The sequence below is a fragment of the Cavia porcellus genome, unplaced genomic scaffold (genome assembly GCF_034190915.1).
Source record: "Cavia porcellus strain 051 isolate PalLab524CR breed Dunkin Hartley unplaced genomic scaffold, mCavPor4.1 scaffold_2, whole genome shotgun sequence".
Taxonomy (NCBI): domain Eukaryota; kingdom Metazoa; phylum Chordata; class Mammalia; order Rodentia; family Caviidae; genus Cavia; species Cavia porcellus.
This window is the reverse complement of record NW_026947485.1, coordinates 114,265,028-114,282,201: the sequence shown is the minus strand read 5'-3', so window position 1 is coordinate 114,282,201 and position 17,174 is coordinate 114,265,028. Positions and strand designations below refer to the sequence as shown.

The window sequence follows — 17,174 nt, the reverse complement described above, 5'->3', positions numbered from 1 at the left end:
CAAAAAAAAATTACTTGTCAATATTAGGGAAATTTTTCTCCCATTAGGTTTAAAAGAGATATATTTCCATTGCTTGTAAACATGCAGTAATAAAAATACGTTAATAGACTTTAAGTAGAAAGAAGGTGGAAAAAGTAACAGTACCCCACACACACATTTTCTTATTCATTTCAGGCCACTGACCTCTGACAGAGCCGAGGATTTTCGCCCTGTGTATCTCAAAATCCTCTTCTCTCTGATTAAGGTAAGGAACTTAATGACAGTCTTCTCTGCAGTTACACTGACTGGAAAACTCAGGTCACTGCTCAGGACTATTGCGGTTTCCACAGTTTCGATTGGAGTGTAAAAAGTTTTCAAAAAAGTTTTATTCACACAATCTACTGAATTGCCTAAAACTTCACTGTACAAATTGACTTTAAAATGTAAGTACATTCATTTTTCATTTAAAATTCATTAACATTTTAAATAATTTTCAGAGTTAACTTAAGATTTTAACTGAGAACTGTTTCAAATAGCAAGTACATACAGTAATTTGTTCATAATGATAATAGATCTTTCACTTTAAAAATGGTTTTGAGTGATGTAAATATCATGAATCTGCAGTAGCTTTAAACATGAAAAATGATAAATTAGTGTATGCAAATTGTTACTATTAAGTCAGTTAACTACTATCGTGTTCTAAAGTAAAATTTATGAAATATTATTTCTAGCAATTCTCAAAACACAGTTGTTTATTTGTTTGCTATTTCTCAGAATTATCGATCCGAATTAAAGTACTATGTTATTTCTTCGCCAATTTGTGCACATGTATGTTGCATTTAATAGTTTTCCTCACATTTTTCTCTTTCATACAAACCCTTTATCTCTACTCCTACTCCTGCTTTCTTGACTAAAAGCATTCATTCTGAAAATTATTTAGAAGGTGGAGTTTATTCTTTTCAGATCAAAGAATTCGAGTTCATGTTACTACATTGCTTGGTCAAATCACCAAATTTACACATTCTGCTTTACTTTCCAAGCTTCTAGGAAAAAATGCCAACGTGAGATCTAGATTAAAACCTAAACTAGAAAAAAAAAAAATTCTTCCAATGTGTAACATGACTTGAAATGTTTCAAGCACTCCCGCATGAAAACTGTCCCTTCGTTCACTCACTGGTGTGTCTGTAGGGTTGCTAACTGAGCACACGTGCGCAAAAGTGCAGACAAAGATAAGTAACCCCTCATCTCACAGATGGAGAGAAAATGGTAGCAGGGATCATTCTCTCCCTGTGGCAGAGTTTCCATTTTTTAGCAAATACGGAACTTCATATCCAACCATGCATTGGGGAAGCCTGAGCTCCTGACCCAGCCTGGAGTTCCCAGCTGCGCACTCTGGTCACTGCTGTGACAAGGAAGCGGCCTAGAGCTCAGCTCTCTGGTCCAGTCCCTGTCCAGGAGACCATCGCCTGGCTTCCGTGCCCCAGGCAAAGGCCGGCCGAGAACTAGGAGAAGCCCAGGGTCTCCATGCGGTTAAAGCACTGAGTGAACTAGGCTGAGCTGTGCTTCCAGGAAGCTGCCCTGCCTGCGCAGGTCTGTGGGCGTTGGGGGGGCGCCCCCTGCACACAGCTGCGTCGGGGAGCAGAAGCCTTGGGCTGCTTAGTCCTTCTGGAGTCACAGATTGAGTCTTTAGTGCGGAGTGTAAAATGGTCATAATTTTAAAATGCCTCTTATATTTGATATGTAACAGATTTCAACCTGTGAAACTCCTAGTAAATTCACACTCTTCCTTGTGGACTTAGTCGGCCTGTGTCTGCTATGAAAATGAATCGATTTTATTAAACATTGAAATCAGGTGTCATTATGCCCTCAGGTTTGTTGTTTTCACTCGGTTTGCTTCTGGTATTTGGGCTGTTTCATGCTTCTCTATAAATTTTAGGGCTGCTCTTTCTCCTTCTGTGAAGAATGACATAGGAACTTCGCCAGGGATCACAGTGAATCTGTAGGTCACCTAGGTTGACACCAAGGGGATAGCACATTAATTCCTCCAGTCCCAGAGCATGGAGAAGTGTTCCTCCCATTTCTGTTTTGCCTTTGAGCTCTTTCCTTGACGTTTTGTAACTTAACTGCAGACATCATTCACTTCCTCAAATGAATTCACTGCTAGGTAAATTTTTAATGCTTCTTGTGACTGTGGTAACTTCGATGGCTTCATCAAATTTGTTATTAGTATATGGAAATGTTCATGATTTTTGCATATTTTTGCACTTAGCTATTTTATTAATTTATTTATCATTTAATAAATAATAGGTCAAACATCAATGACATTATCTGAAGTATGTCTTTCTTCTTTTCAAGTTGATTTCACTCTGTGACTATTAATAACGCTGCACAGAGAGGAAACCAGCGACCACCACTATTCTCATCCCTTAAGCACCTCCTCCTTGGAGCTCCCCCTGGTCTCCAGGAGGACTTACAAAGCGCTTTCCTACTCTCCACTCTCACTGGCTTCTGCAGGTGCCCGGGAGGGTACACTAAGGTGTGACACGCTGGACACTTCTCCAAGCCCAAGTCCAATCTGGGAAAGAAATTTCTATTTCATTTAAGAGGGGTGAGTGAGCTGGTGATGAAAATTTCAGAGCAGGAAGAGATGAACAAAGACACTTGCAATTATAAAATCAGGGGAGAAGCAGAACACCTTTAGAAAATCAGGAAAATTAAAGTTTATTTAATGAGAACGAGGATAAAGAAATTTCAATTAACTATTTGAGACTTGTTATTACTGATGAAATGAAGAAAGTTCTTACGTTGCACTTATATGCAGTTTTTTTATATTTTGACACAAATTTAATTCCTATTCATTTTTATGAAAACTTATTTGAAAATATTTGTGGTCCATAAGGTTAAAAATAAATCATTTGTGATACAAACAGAATCCTAAGACAGCATTTCTTCTCCTGATTGTTTGGTTCCAGCATACATAAAAGAAACACAGTAATCGTGATACAAATAATTTTAAAAGAATAAAATTAACCCTCTCATTAAGTAATACAAAAGTTTAAAAATATTTTTATGCATAGTTTCCTACCCCTCTACTCCTGTGTGGAGTATACGCATGCCTGAAATTAAGCCACATTACCTGGAGCAGTAGAGAAGCATGCTAATAAGCCAAGGGTAGCTGGCTTGGCAGGTAGGCTTTGACTCACACCTGCAGTTTCATGTCGTCAATATAAACAAATCACGAAATAAGACTTTTAGATGCTGTGATATACCTGACTCTCCAATTTTCCATTTGCAGAATCACGCCGGCAGAAAGCATGCAACAGAGCAACGGCACCTCAGGCTTCATTCTCATGGGACTCTTCGGGCACATGAGACTCCACCTCTTCCTCTTCTCCTCAGTGCTGACCATAGCCACTGCCTCCCTTCTCGGCAACACTCTCATGGTCCTCCTGATCCACCAGGACCCCCGGCTGCACACACCCATGTACTTCCTGCTCAGCCAGCTCTCCCTCATGGACCTCATGCTGGTCTCCACCATTGTGCCCAAGATGGCAGATGGCTTTCTTGCAGGGAAGACGTCCATCTCCCTGGCTGGATGTGGGCTGCAGATTTTTGTCTCCCTCACCCTGGGTGGTGGGGAGAGCTTCCTCTTGGCAGCCATGTCCTATGACCGCTACGTGGCCGTGTGCCACCCACTGCGGTATGCCACTCTCATGAGCTGGCAGGTGTGCTGGCAGATGGCCATGGGCTCTTGGTTCCTGGGGGCAGCTGATGGACTCATGCAGGCTGCTACTACCCTCAGCTTCACCTACTGCAGTGCACGTAAGATCGATCATTTCTTCTGTGAGGCCCCCGTGCTTGTGCGTTTGGCCTGCACTGACACTTCAGTCTTTGAGAATGTCATGTACATCTGTTGTATCTTGATGCTGTTGATTCCCTTATCCCTCATACTGACCTCCTACAGCCTCATCCTCACTGCTGTCCTGTGCATGCGCTCCACAGAGGCCCGCAAGAAGGCCTTGGCCACCTGCTCCTCCCATTTGACGGTGGTGGGGCTCTTTTATGGCGCTGCCATCTTTATCTATATGAGACCCAAATCCTACAGGTCAGCCAATCATGATAAGGTGGTGTCAGCCTTCTATACCATCTTCACCCCTCTGCTGAACCCCATGATCTACAGTCTGAGGAACAAAGAGGTCAAGGGAGCACTGAAGCGGTGGATGGGAAAACATTTCAACCCAAACACCAGAAAATTTAATTTCCACTCTTCATAGTGCATCTGAATTTCAGAGTTTGTTAAACTTTTAAAAGATATTGTAATGTTCCTACATTAATATTATATAAAAGAAAATTATAACCTAAGTAATACCAAAGAATTAAATAAGCCAACTGCATTTTTGATATACTTTTCTGAGAATGTGTTTTTATGATTCCTGTTAGACAATTTTTATATCAAAATATGAAATATAAATGTTATTAATGTTATCAACTGCTTTCCAGGTAAAAAACTAAGGATATAAAAAATAAGTGAATATTGTTCCAATGTCACACAGAAGGAAAATGCTAATATGTGACTCAACGCTTTTCCTCTAACCTAGTATATATTATTATCGCATGTAATTTATTTTAATGTTGCTTCCTCTATGTACACTATTAATTTCTAAGATTTATATATACCAGCTCCAAAAAGATAGACAAGATTATTCCTCTTTTTTGTATAGTTTTAACACCATCAGTGGATGTCAGATCAGAGAAAAATAACCTGCTGTTATCTCTACACATGCAAAATTCTATGCTCCTGCACTGTGAAATCTGTCCCAGTTCTCTCAGGGTCTGTCATTGTGAACCCCTGGAGCTGCCCAAGTCCTGCAGGGTTGTTGGGATGTTCTGAGAGCCCAGACTCACACTCAGAACGCAGAGTACAAGGTGTGTTCCTGGGCTCACTAGTTAAAACTGTTTGACTGATCACCACCTATGGTCTTGCTGATAAGCTGCAGAGAGTTTTCTGTAGCTCCCTTGACCAGCAGAAGGCTGAATCTGAAGGGCTGAGGCAGCCTTGACTGCTACACAGACAGTGATCATCCTCTGTGCAGATGGGACTTTCCCACCTCTCCCTGCAGTGGAGACAGTCTCTCCTGTGCCGAGCCTGGTAAGAGATGCCCATGGCCCTGGTCCAATAGACAGGCTCGGGAGCCTCTGCCCCACAATGGATCTTGGGGAACAGGGAGGATCTTGGCTTCAGCACATTTCCCTTCATTGCAGAAGTGACCAGCTGTGCAGCATCCAGATGAGTGCCTGCCCGGGCTAAGGAGATGCCACCCTCGGACACAATGGTCCAGAGAAAACCAGTGTGGTCGATGTGTCCTCCCACTTCAGCAGACAAACTCTCCTGCTCATGGGGGGAATATGAAGCATTCCCTGTCTGGTCACCAGGACAGGAGCCCAGGGTTCTGTTCCTGGAATGGTTTCCAGCACGGGCTGGACACCCTCTTATGGCTTCCTACAGGTGCAACCAGGCTGAGATTTCTGCCAGCATAGATGCCACCCAGGGTCATGGTAAACTTTGGCTTCAGCCACACTGTGGTTCCCAGCTGGCTGCAGTAGGCCAGAGCTGAGCTACTGCCAGCAGCTGTGTGCTGGACATCACTGTAGTGCCCACTGAGGAAAAATTAGCACACGAATGGTTTGAAAGAACAGAATGAAATCTTAATCATTCATTATGCTTGTACATTAGCATCAAAAACATTCAGAAATTTGGGTGCAGAATTATATAACAGACAAGGCACTAAGACTGACTATGAGGAAAGAAGAGTGGGATCTCTCAGACAATTTTAAAAGCTGCTAAGTGGAGTTTAAGGAAATTAAAGAAAACAGAAATAAGACAAGAATTTATCAGATACATAACACAGACATTGCAATAAGAAAAGTAAACCAAATCAAAAATTCTTCACCTATAGAAGAAGTGAAAGCAGTGTTGAAGAACTTCAAATGCATAATTAATCAAAAAGCAGAAAGAATGAAGTAGCTGGAAGGCAGGTGAACTGAAAATAAACAGCTGACAAAAAGAAGGTGTCTAAAGAAATGTGTGGCTTTCAAAAGTAAAGTAAGCTGAAGCCAGTTGTGTTAAGCAGAAATGTCTTTACTTATACATAAGTAATCATCAGAGACTTTATGCTGAAGCTTCAGAGTAGCTTCCCAGGAGGAGCCAAACCGTTCCAAGTGCACCAGATCACCTCTTACATGAGAAACACAATGATCAATAAAAATAAAACAGAAAGACAGTTAGTAGGAAACAGGGAGATAGAGTAGATCTCTTAGAAGTGAGAAGGAAACCAAATGAAGGAGGGAAGTGGGTGAGCAAAAGAAGATATGAAAGGGAAATAAAAAGCATTGAGATGTTTCACGTACCTGTAACCACATGCCTGCCTTAAGACAATCATCTGTACAAACACATACGAATAAAATGTATGCACATTCGAATGCACTAATTTTCTTGTGGAGATAAAAATGATAGCAGCCACAACAAGCTCCATGGAGCCATGTAGCTTCTGAGCAGAAACCAGCTCCTCTCGTCATCTTCTGTAACACAGAAACCAGGAAGACTATCAGCAATTATCTGTTGGTTCTGTTTTCATTTGTTAATTTGCTGAGCCAATGACAGGGAAAAACTGACATCTCTGCCCTGGGTCGAAATTCTTTTTCTTCCTCTCAATGATTAGCACAATGCCACGTTGGAAATTTCTAACAATGGAGTAACAGAACTTGAAAACTGAGGGCCACATGCTCTGTTGTTGTTGTTTCTTTTTGAGAAACACTATGTAAACAGGATAATGATTCTTTCAAACTTGATACCCAGTGATTTTACCATAATTTTTTATACCATGTCAAACACTTTGCTTGTTATTTGGAGATATTTTTAAATGTAAATGTATTTATTCTGTGTGATTCTTTTTATATTACATGACATTGTTAGAGCAAATGACACTTGCTCACGGAAGGATAGATCACCTAACATCAGTGTAATCAGAATCAGTATGGAGAATTTCTGTGCATCTCAAAATGTTCTCTACCCTCATTGGAAAGCAGAGAACAGTGAGCCAGTTGTTTGGTGACATATTTCAAAGGAATGAGGTGGACATTATTTTCTACAGATTAGTATCAACCTTACACTGAGCAATCGGGATGCTATTTTTGACCCAGATTTCTACACTAGTTAAAGGAAGATCTCTGTCTTACATTGAGATCATTTTGCATGACTACATTGTCTGTAATACTTTAAATCTGTTTTTATAACAAATGAAGAGAAACAAAGAAAAGTTAACTAGACCTGTGAAGAAACATCAAATGAAGAAAGTACAGATCACTGGAGTACAAAGTAATGTAAAAAGAGGCAAAATGTTACATAAATTATTCAAAAAACAAAATATTTGAAAGTTGGAGAAAGTTAAATAACTGTGATACAAGAAAGTCAGAGCCAACAATCCTTCAAATCAAAAGGTCATCTGAAGACTTATTACAGATATATTTTCAAGGGGAAAAGAATGATATCTGAAAATAAAAGGGGAAAAACATATTCCTTTTATCACAAAGAAAGAAAAGAAACATAGGTACTCTAACCTTTAAGTCCATTACTACACATTTGCAGTATTTTATGGAAGGAAATTCTGTGTGGCCTATCCCTGAGAAACTGTTGTGAGCTGCTGCTGTAAACATGGGTGTGCCACTGAGAGACGAAGATGTCAACACTTTCAGGAAGATATGCAGAAGGGAAATAGTTGGGTTAAGTGGAATTTATAGGTTTAGTTTTGGGCAGCATCTCCATACTGATTCCCAGGGTACCGGCAGTGTTTGAAATTCCCGCCTGCAGTGTAAAAGTGTTCCTGTTTCCTCCACAGTCTTGCCTGCATTAGTTATTATTGGATTTCTTTTTAAATTTTTAATTTCTGTCATTTTTTGGTAGCAGGAATTGAACCCAGGACTTAGTTCTTGCCATGTAGATGCTGTGTTGTTGGACTTCCTGATGATGGACATTGTCTTTGGAGTGAGATGGAGTCTTAGTTGTGTTCTAAATTGCATTTCTCAAATGATCATGCTTATTGAAAATTTTATCATGTATTTATTAGTCATTTGTACTTCATTATCTGAGACACTCATTTCACATGCCCATTTTTTATTTGTTCTTGAATTTTGAGTAGTGCATTTATTTATTTTTGAGGTATTTATATATTGTAGATCCCAGTCCTTTGAGGAGTATCTTGTGAAAAGTTTTTCCCATTCTGTAGGTTGTTTTTTAACTCTGATAGTGATTAATTTTCTGTGCAGAAGATTTTTTAAAAAATTGATCTGATCATAATGTTGGTATCTTTAAGGATGTAAATACTTCACTCCAAGTCTTCCTGCCCTTTAAAGTTTGAGTACAAAAATCTGAAGTGACACTAATGGAGTTTCCTTTGTAAGTCACTCACTGTATTTCTCTAAGAACTGTGAAGTTTTGTCCCCGTGATAAACGTCTTATATTCTGGGTATAGTGTGGTGCCTGGCTTATTTGTTATGTTTACTTTTTCATATATTTAGTTTTCTGACACTATTACTGTGAATGCTTTTTTCTTATACCATTTGTGTTGTTTTCTGATTGTTCACTTATTCCAATTAATCTTAGCTTAGCCTTCTTTGCATCAATTGGTAGCTATTAGATACCTTTTGCATGTTCTCCTGTTGCCTTAAAAGTTTAATAGTAGTAGTTGGTCTTTGAGTGTATAATATTGTCTTTCTTCATATTAGTCACTTTTTCTGCCTTTACTTTCAATATAATTTTTAATTTCCTGGATTTCTGAGAATAGCCCTTTTATAGACTGTAATTATTTGCACAACTGGTTCATTTATGCTTCGTATCATTTTGTTTAGCTCATGTAGCTTTCCATTAGTGGCTTCTGAAAGTTCTTTGATGACTTTTGTTATTACTGTATTATTTGTTTGCTTATTTTTTCTGTTATACTGCTGAGTGATTTATGAATCTGATCATTTCCCATCTCTGTTATCCTTCAATGTAACTTGAGTACTCTCTCTCTGTCCACTTTTTTTTTTTTTTTGACTTCCAGTGACTTTAGCACTTTGGGAAGAATTTTGTTGAATTTTATTCTCACGTGTCTATTGATTTTTTGTGGTTTGCTTTGTTTTGTGTAGAGGTTTATGAATTTTTATTTTTATGAAACATGTTGTTACTATATATGTATGTAATGATCATATTCATCACAGGGAACTTGGACTTGTACATGATATATCTTGTTTCTCTTTTATTTCACCCATTCTCCTCTCCTCTATTCAAAACCTGTTTTCCACCTTAATTATAAAGATTTGTTTCTATTTGTACTATTTTTTTTCAGTTTATCTTCTCACCCCTGTTCATCTTTTCTTTTGAACATTTTCTACCTATTTCAGAATATCTATTCTATATTTTGGTTCTTAATTACACCAATGGCTGTTTATAGTGTAAGTATTTTTTTATTGTATAGAAATGACATTAGTTGCTTTTCAGTGGTATATTTTGGGCATGGTTAACTATGGTCTTCTACCTTAGCCCCAGTATCAGGCTACCACAGTTAATTCAGGATGGAAGAATACCATGTAATTGGGCTAAGAATCATGATTTTTGGGAAGTAATCTATGGCTGTTAATAGTGAAAATGGAATTTGAATATTGGCTTACAGATAAATAGCAACAATTATGTTAACCTATTAACATTAAAAAAAGTCAGCTACAATATTATTATCCAAGAGACACTGAATATTAATGTAATATAAGAACACACTAAGTACAATCCTTGACTCTTGATCAGAAATCCATAATCATGGTGTAAATTATTTTTTTGTGTGTGTGTCAGGGATCAAACTCACAACCTTCTGCTTGCCAGGCAGGAGCTTATGCCTCTGAGCTAAATCTCCAGCAACATGGTGTAATATTAAGACAAATTAGGTACTGAGCTAAGTCCAATATATACTAAGTGTGAGCTAATTCTAATATCTACTGTCTAAACATTAATAGTGGAAAGAATTCAAAAGTAATTTTACAGGCTTGTTGAGCTCTAAATAGATTATCAAATCTTTATGCTTATACTATTGAAGATCTATGGTTTGGAAACAGGTCAATGCAAAGAGAAAATTGGAAACTTTGAAGTGTATGATATTCAAAGGATAAGAGAGAAATTTTACAAAGGATTTATTGATGAGTAGAAGGATGATTATAGAATTAAAGAAAGAGACAAGAAAAAATTATGAGAAACAGAAGATTAAACAAAAAGGATGTAAAAACTATATAGAGGAAATATTACAGCAAAAAGCATTTAAGAGTTAAAATGAAAAGAGAGAAAAAGAATAAATGATTGAAAAATGAATTAAGAAGCAAGGAGGAATGACACAGAAAACTCCCTAAGCCCCAATAAACTCTTGAAGATGAAAGCAGAAAAGAAAGGAAGGAAATAAAAGAAAAATAAAGGAAAAAACAGAAAATGAAACTCAGGGAAAAATTTAAAAATATTGCAAACACAAAAACAACAGCAAGAAAAGCAAATAACAACAAGAAGACAAACAAAAATCTCAAAATATAAAAACAAATCAAGGGGGCTGGGGATTTAGCTCAGCGGCATAAGTGCCTGCCTTGCAAGCAGGCAGTCGTGAGTTCGATCCCCAGTACTGACAAAAAGGAAAAAGACCAAAAAAAAAAAAAAAAAAAAATTCAAAACAAAAAAGGAAGAAGAAATTCCCTGTGATTTTGATGGTGTGCTTTCCTGTTGGCACTGTGGTTCTCAGGGAATGTCAAAGTGAAAACCCGTATTCACTCCACTTGCTGTTACAGAAAGCAGCCAGGCACCAGTCCCCCTAGATGTAGTCATGAGCAGCCCATTACTTTAGGGTGAGTACCCCCGTGCTTCAATTTTCATATCCAAGACAGTTCCAGCTGACCCTGCCCTCTGGTTTTGATTGAAGGTTTGTACACTTTACTAAACTCCTGAAAATCCCTCTTTGCAGCCTGGCAACAGTCCCCTCACCATGGCATCTACCATGGCTGTTTCCCACTGAGTCACTATGGGAAAGTAACACAGGAAGCCCTGAACATAAGGCATCCCATAGCTTCTGTCAGTCATGGGTCCAGACAGTCAGCCCTTCCGTTCAGTGTGTGTGAAGAAGCACTCTCCTCAGGAGGCATGCTGGGTGCTTGGGCTGGAGACACTCACCACTGTTGCCCTTTGGAAAATTCACAGGGGACCAGAATGCTTTTCCCTCCCTGCAGCCCTCAGCACCTGTGGGTCTACTCCAGCTTCCTGCTTACCCTTGCCCAGTTCCACATGGGCTCAGTAGACTTTTTTATCTTTTTCACTCATCCCATGAGTCAGAAGTCTGGGAGAAAAAGCAAATTGTCCCTCTCTTCTCTACAGTGTACTTGTGTATATTTTATCTTTAATTTCTCTGTAGGTTTTAAATTTCCTGTCAGTTCTTTCCTGGTTTCCATATCCCAAATCACACAGGGAGTTGCCTAAGCACTGGGAATGAGAGTCTATCTCCACAACTGTGTGGAGACCCCAGACATCCAGAAAGGTTCACCAGGCCAATCAAACTCTCAAGTGAACCTGAGCCAAATACTGTGAATTAACCAATCATAAATTGGTTAGATCTGCTCCAGATTGCCTTAATGACATTTTGAGAGCCTCCTAAATCCAAACTAAATCTCAGTCTATTTGAGATTCTTTATGAAAGGCCCTTTAAAACATCTGACTTTCTTAATGACACCCAAACTCTCCAGCTCCTTCAATGTGTGATCCAGCTGGAAAACTTCCACCAGTTCCTCCAGGAATATGGAAGCAAGACGCTTCCATTACTAGGACTAAAAACAATTGTAAACCCCAAGTCCTCCCTGATGACCAGGTCTTAATCAAAATATTGAAAAAAAAGTGTTGTAGCCAGGGTGTACAAGAAAAAAAATGGTTCATATAGGACACATAATTTATAGCACTACTTATAATATTTACTCAAAGAATCAAACACAGAAGCATGAAATCTGGGCAAACACTAACTACCCCAAAATGCACAGCTGAGGGCCCTAGATCCCATGTCATGAGACCAGGTGAAGACCTAGAGCCCACGACAATGACTTATGCAAGTCTATTTGACAGATGTGCACTGGAAAGGCCTCAGGGTCAGTAGAAGAACCCAGAAAGTCTGTGCCAGATGGATGAAGGATCTGTGCCAACAGGCTGAAGGTTCTTCACTGGAAACAGAAAGTGATACTCAAGGGAAGAATCAGAGCTTTCCCTAAAAGTACCACAGCTGTCCTCAGTGACAACGAGGTCCTGAGCTTCTCTGACAATGAGAACAGCTGAGTTCATATCAGGAAAAGCTTTTCCTGGAGATTAAATGGCACACCATCTCAGATTCTAGAGCCAGGAAGTGGTAAAGACTAGAGCTCTCCCAAATTAGATGACAGTCATTCTCAGTGACAAGGTCTCAAGCTGTTCTGGCAATGAGAATTGCCAAGTTCGTATCGGGAAAGAAGCTCCACAGGTCCCCCAGGAGAACCCACAGCAGCAGGAGAACCAGCAGCACTCAGGAGAACCAACAACACTCCTTCTTCCTCTCAGTTCTCCTTTAATGTTGGCAAGGATCCTCAGCTGGGCCATCTGCACCCAGTAGCATGCTGAGTCAATTCAGCTGGTGATACAAGCTGACCACTAATGGTGAATCCACCATGGAGGCTGAGCCCTGAAATGAAGAAGTTCTTACCTACATACACCTTTTAACCAGTTATGTTGTTATGCTGAAAGAAATAAATAGTGGCATTGATCTTTCCATGATGAAACCAAAGCTGCCTTTGGCACCATAAAGGGAGGGGAGAGACTAAAACCTTATACACCAGTAAACCCGTGGATAACTTCAAGATTCTTTTGAGAAAAAGAAGGAAAAATGACAAAAGCAACACCACAACACCATGTATTAAGCCCACTGTGAACTGATACTCTCTCGTTTGCCATACTTGATGTCCTTATTCCAAGACATAACTTGATCTCTTTCTGTTTACATCATTTGGAATCTTCCTAGATGACTCAAACATCACCACTAGTCCAGGAAATCAATAGTTACATTTTGGTGAAATTTTTATGTGCATGTTGAGGTTATCATGTGATTTTATGCTTTAATGTTTAAGTGATGTGTTCATTTATTGATTTTAATATATTGAAAGAGATTTGCTTCCTGGGAGTAAAATCTACTAGGTCATAATGTATGATTCCTTAAATGATTTATAGAAACTCAATGTTTGCCTGTATCATATTGGCAAATGTTCCCTCAGTTCATTAAAAAAAATGGCCTATACTTTGCATTTTTATTGAGAGCCTCTCTGGTTTTGGAATCGAGGTAATGCCAGCTTCCAGGAATGACTGGGAAGCACTTTTTCCCTTTCCAATTATTTGTAAAGGGTTTAAAAGGTGTTGACAACTGATCTTCCCAGAAATTCTTATGAAATTCAGTGGTGAATTCATTCAATTCGAGGCCTTTCTTAGTTGGTAGGGTCAATGATTTATATGTGTTTGTCCCCAGGAAGCCTCTTGCATTCATAGGTTGGGCTTTTGAGAGGTTGAGATCATGGGGTGATCACACTCATCTGTGGATTTGTCCACTGTTGAGTTTATAGCCACATGAGAGGTTGGAATGTGAAGTCTTGTTGGAAGAGGTGGGTCACTGGGATTGTGACCTGGAAGACAATAACTCTCTCTCTCTCTCTCTTCCTCTCTCTTTCTCTCTCTCTCTCTCTCTCTCTCTCTCTCTCTCTCTCTCTCTCTCTCTCTCTCTCTCCCCTTGTCTACAATACCATGAGGAGTTTTCCTCATGCTGCCCTGCCTTGGGGCTTGATGACTATGTTTCAAAATCTCTACAAACTGAGAGCCAAATGTAAATCTCTATTCTTTTAAATTGTAGGTGTAATCTACCATATCACAGTGATGAAAATTAACTAAAAGATTAATTGTAAAAATATTTTTCATTTATATAATGTTTTATTTTAAAGTTAGTTTTCACATTTTCAAGTACCACACATGTGGAAAGGAGCAATGGTTAATGCACAACATCAGCTAAGTTATCTGAACTTATCTTTCTATATTATGTGATATGCTCTAACGTCTTGCATTCATGGGATTCTTATAGGCACAAAGTCAGTTCTCTACTTTGAAACAGTTCTGATAACATTTAGAAATAGCTTAAAATCAACTTATAGAATTCCACTACTGCAACATGTTACTAATAGCTTTCAGTTCCCAGCTCTAAGTTGAACTGAACTTCCACTTAAAATAAATATTGCCTAAATCAGCACACTTAGCCAGTTTTCTGAAAAATATTTTCATTCTGATAAGCCCTTTTTGTGAGATACAATATTTTTCATATTTTATTCCTAATACAACTCATGTTTTACTTTTTTATCAAAATACATTTGATATGCTCTGTGTGAAGAGGTAAGATATGTAGAGTCATGTACCTTATTTTAGAAGAGTTTCTAAAATACATTTCCTACAAACAACCTTGGCATTACACAGTAGAGGAAGAAGGAAGCATATGAGAAGAAGCCTAACTGTTCACATAAGAAACCGAATGTGTTCTTAAAGCTCCATTACTTCCTTCAGTAAAAGCCATCAGAGTGCACTTCTGATGTTACTAAACACCTTAGAGGATAGGCTCATAAACAAAATGCTTCTTGCTGTTCTGACCAGAAGGAAAATTCACTGAAAATGCAATGGGATGACTTGAGGCTGATAGGCGGGGATGGTAAGAGCAAAGTGATACAACCTGGTCCTGTTTTCCATTCACTCCTGAGCTGGAGGTTCCGACCTGAACCAACCAAATAAATTACTTACAGTTAACACTTTTAATTTCATAAAATAAGGAAGGAGCCTGATGATATTCAATATGATACACTTTCCACCAAGAAAATTCTACACTGTTTTAAATAAGTTATTTATTTTAGAAAGTAGATACTCTTTAAAAAAAACCAGCGAAGTCATTTAATGTTCCTTTTTATTCCTAAAATACTCTTGAATGTCCAAATGTAGTGATTTAGACCAAGGTCCAGTTTGAGACACTGCCATATTTGCCCTACATATCTGACATGCGACATGATAGGTTCTCATTGGACACTTGGGTAATTTTTAAAGTGGAAGCAGTTAACTGCATCTGAAATAGTCCTTATGCAGTGGAGGGAGCATGCATCAAATTCTTCCCACACTTGTTCATCCTGGACACGAGTCCTTTTTAGATAGCAGACAATAGCATGTGGGATTTGTTCATCCTGGACACGAGTCCTTTTTAGATAGCAGACAATAGCATGTGGGATTTGAACACATTGTTTGCACTGAATTTGCACATTTGTCATTTCAGTCGGGGAGTGGGTGCAGCACTGGGAAGAGGGAGCTGAAGAGCAAGCAGGAGAGCAAGCAGCTGACCCAATGCAGCTGGCATGGCTGCTACTGGAACCCAGGAACCACCAACTGAGACTGATTTTAACACCAAGAATGGGGTGGCTGTTAACAACTCAACCATGTGATTTGGAAACTTTTGTAATTGGTTCTGTGAAAGAATCAACAAAAGAAACAAACACACAATCTTACTCAAGAAAGGAATGACAGGTCATGAATTTATGCAACTATAAATGAAATGTTATATAACAGTTGACACTGCCAAAATCCAGAAAATTATTACCTACTACTTCATAAACACCTGTGCCAAAAAATGGAGAACTCAGTGAAACGGAAAGATTCCTTGATACATGTGGAATAACAAAATTAAACTAAATAAACTTAATCTTGAATAATACAACAAACAAACAGTGAAATTGAAGCAGTAAAAAGGCTATCAACTAAGAACAGCTCCAGACCTATGAGATTCACTGGCAAATTCTACAGGAACTCCAGGGAAGGTCTAATGTCAAACTCCTCAATCTCTAGTGAAACCAAGAGAGAAAGAGTACTAGCAAAATCATTATTGGAAGCTAGTATTTCTCTGGTACCAAAAAAACCAACCAAAAGATGAATAGAGGTCAATCTTTCTAATGAACATAGATGTAAAATCTTCCACAAGACACTGACAAACAGAATGTAATGAATCATTTGAAAAATCACACATCATGCATGGACATTCTTCATGCCAGGGATCCAGGGATAATTTAACTTACACAAGTCAAGAAATGTAATTAACCACCAATGCAAATGGAAGGATAAAACTCATATGATCATCTCAATAGACACAGAAAAAACTTTGAAATAATCCAATAACTTTTCATTTTAAAAAGTATAGAACGATACTATTTCAACCTAATAAAAGTAATTTATAACAAATTTGATGTCACAGTCACACTTAATTGGAGAAATGAAAGTTTTATCTCTAAAATCTACAAGAATCAAGGATGTCTACTATGACCAATCCTAGTCAATCTAGTCCTTGTAACATTAGCCTGAACCTTTGGGCAGAGAAAAGCAATAAAACAGATATGTATAGGAACAGATGAAGTTAAACTATAATTTGCTGATGACAGGATCCTCTACTTCCAAGATCCCCAAAAGTCTACTAACAAACATCAATAATTAGTCACCAAATTCAACAATGTATCACAGTAGAAATCAACACACAAAAGTGAATAGCGTACACATTCACTAATAACATAATGAGAAAGAAATCAGGAAAACAATATTATTTGAAATACAAAAAATTAATTTCTTAGCAGTTAACCTAACAAGAGAAGTGAAAAAGTTCTAAAATGAAAATTACACAACACTGAAAAAACAATTGAGGATGATATCATAAAATGCAAAACTATACCCTGTTTCTGGATAGGCAAAATCTTTGTGTACTCCCCAAAGTTTAATACACATTTAACACAATCCTGGTCAAAAGCACTTGTCACAGATGTAGTGAAAAAAAAGTCATAAAATTCATAAGGAACCAAAATAACCCATAATATCAAAACCACTATCATTTCTGCATAATATCCTAAATATTTTGAGATTAGTATGTGAAAATATTCTGGAACTTTTATGATTTTCCAAAATTATTCACAGAATTCAAGACATGGAATGAACCTAAATGTCCATTAAAGAACAAATCCAGCCAGAGCCAAGCCTTTCCCTGTCAGTCAGTGCTTGACTGCGAGGGGAAAGAACAAGG

At 38.3% G+C, this 17,174-nt stretch overlaps 1 protein-coding gene across 1 annotated transcript; it reads left to right on the top strand.

The window, feature by feature from the left end:
• The first annotated feature begins 3,283 nt into the window (after positions 1–3,283).
• Positions 3,284–4,253, top strand: LOC100726079 (olfactory receptor 2T33-like). The gene has a single exon (XM_023561498.1). It carries the CDS (start codon positions 3,294–3,296, stop codon positions 4,251–4,253), a length of 960 nt encoding a protein of 319 aa, XP_023417266.1. The 5' UTR covers positions 3,284–3,293.
• Positions 4,254–17,174: the final 12,921 nt, after the last annotated feature.

What these genes read in the sequence shown, in the direction of transcription:
- LOC100726079 (XM_023561498.1), top strand. Translation starts at nt 3,294, where the DNA reads ATGCAACAGAGCAACGGCACCTCAGGCTTCATTCTCATGGGACTCTTC.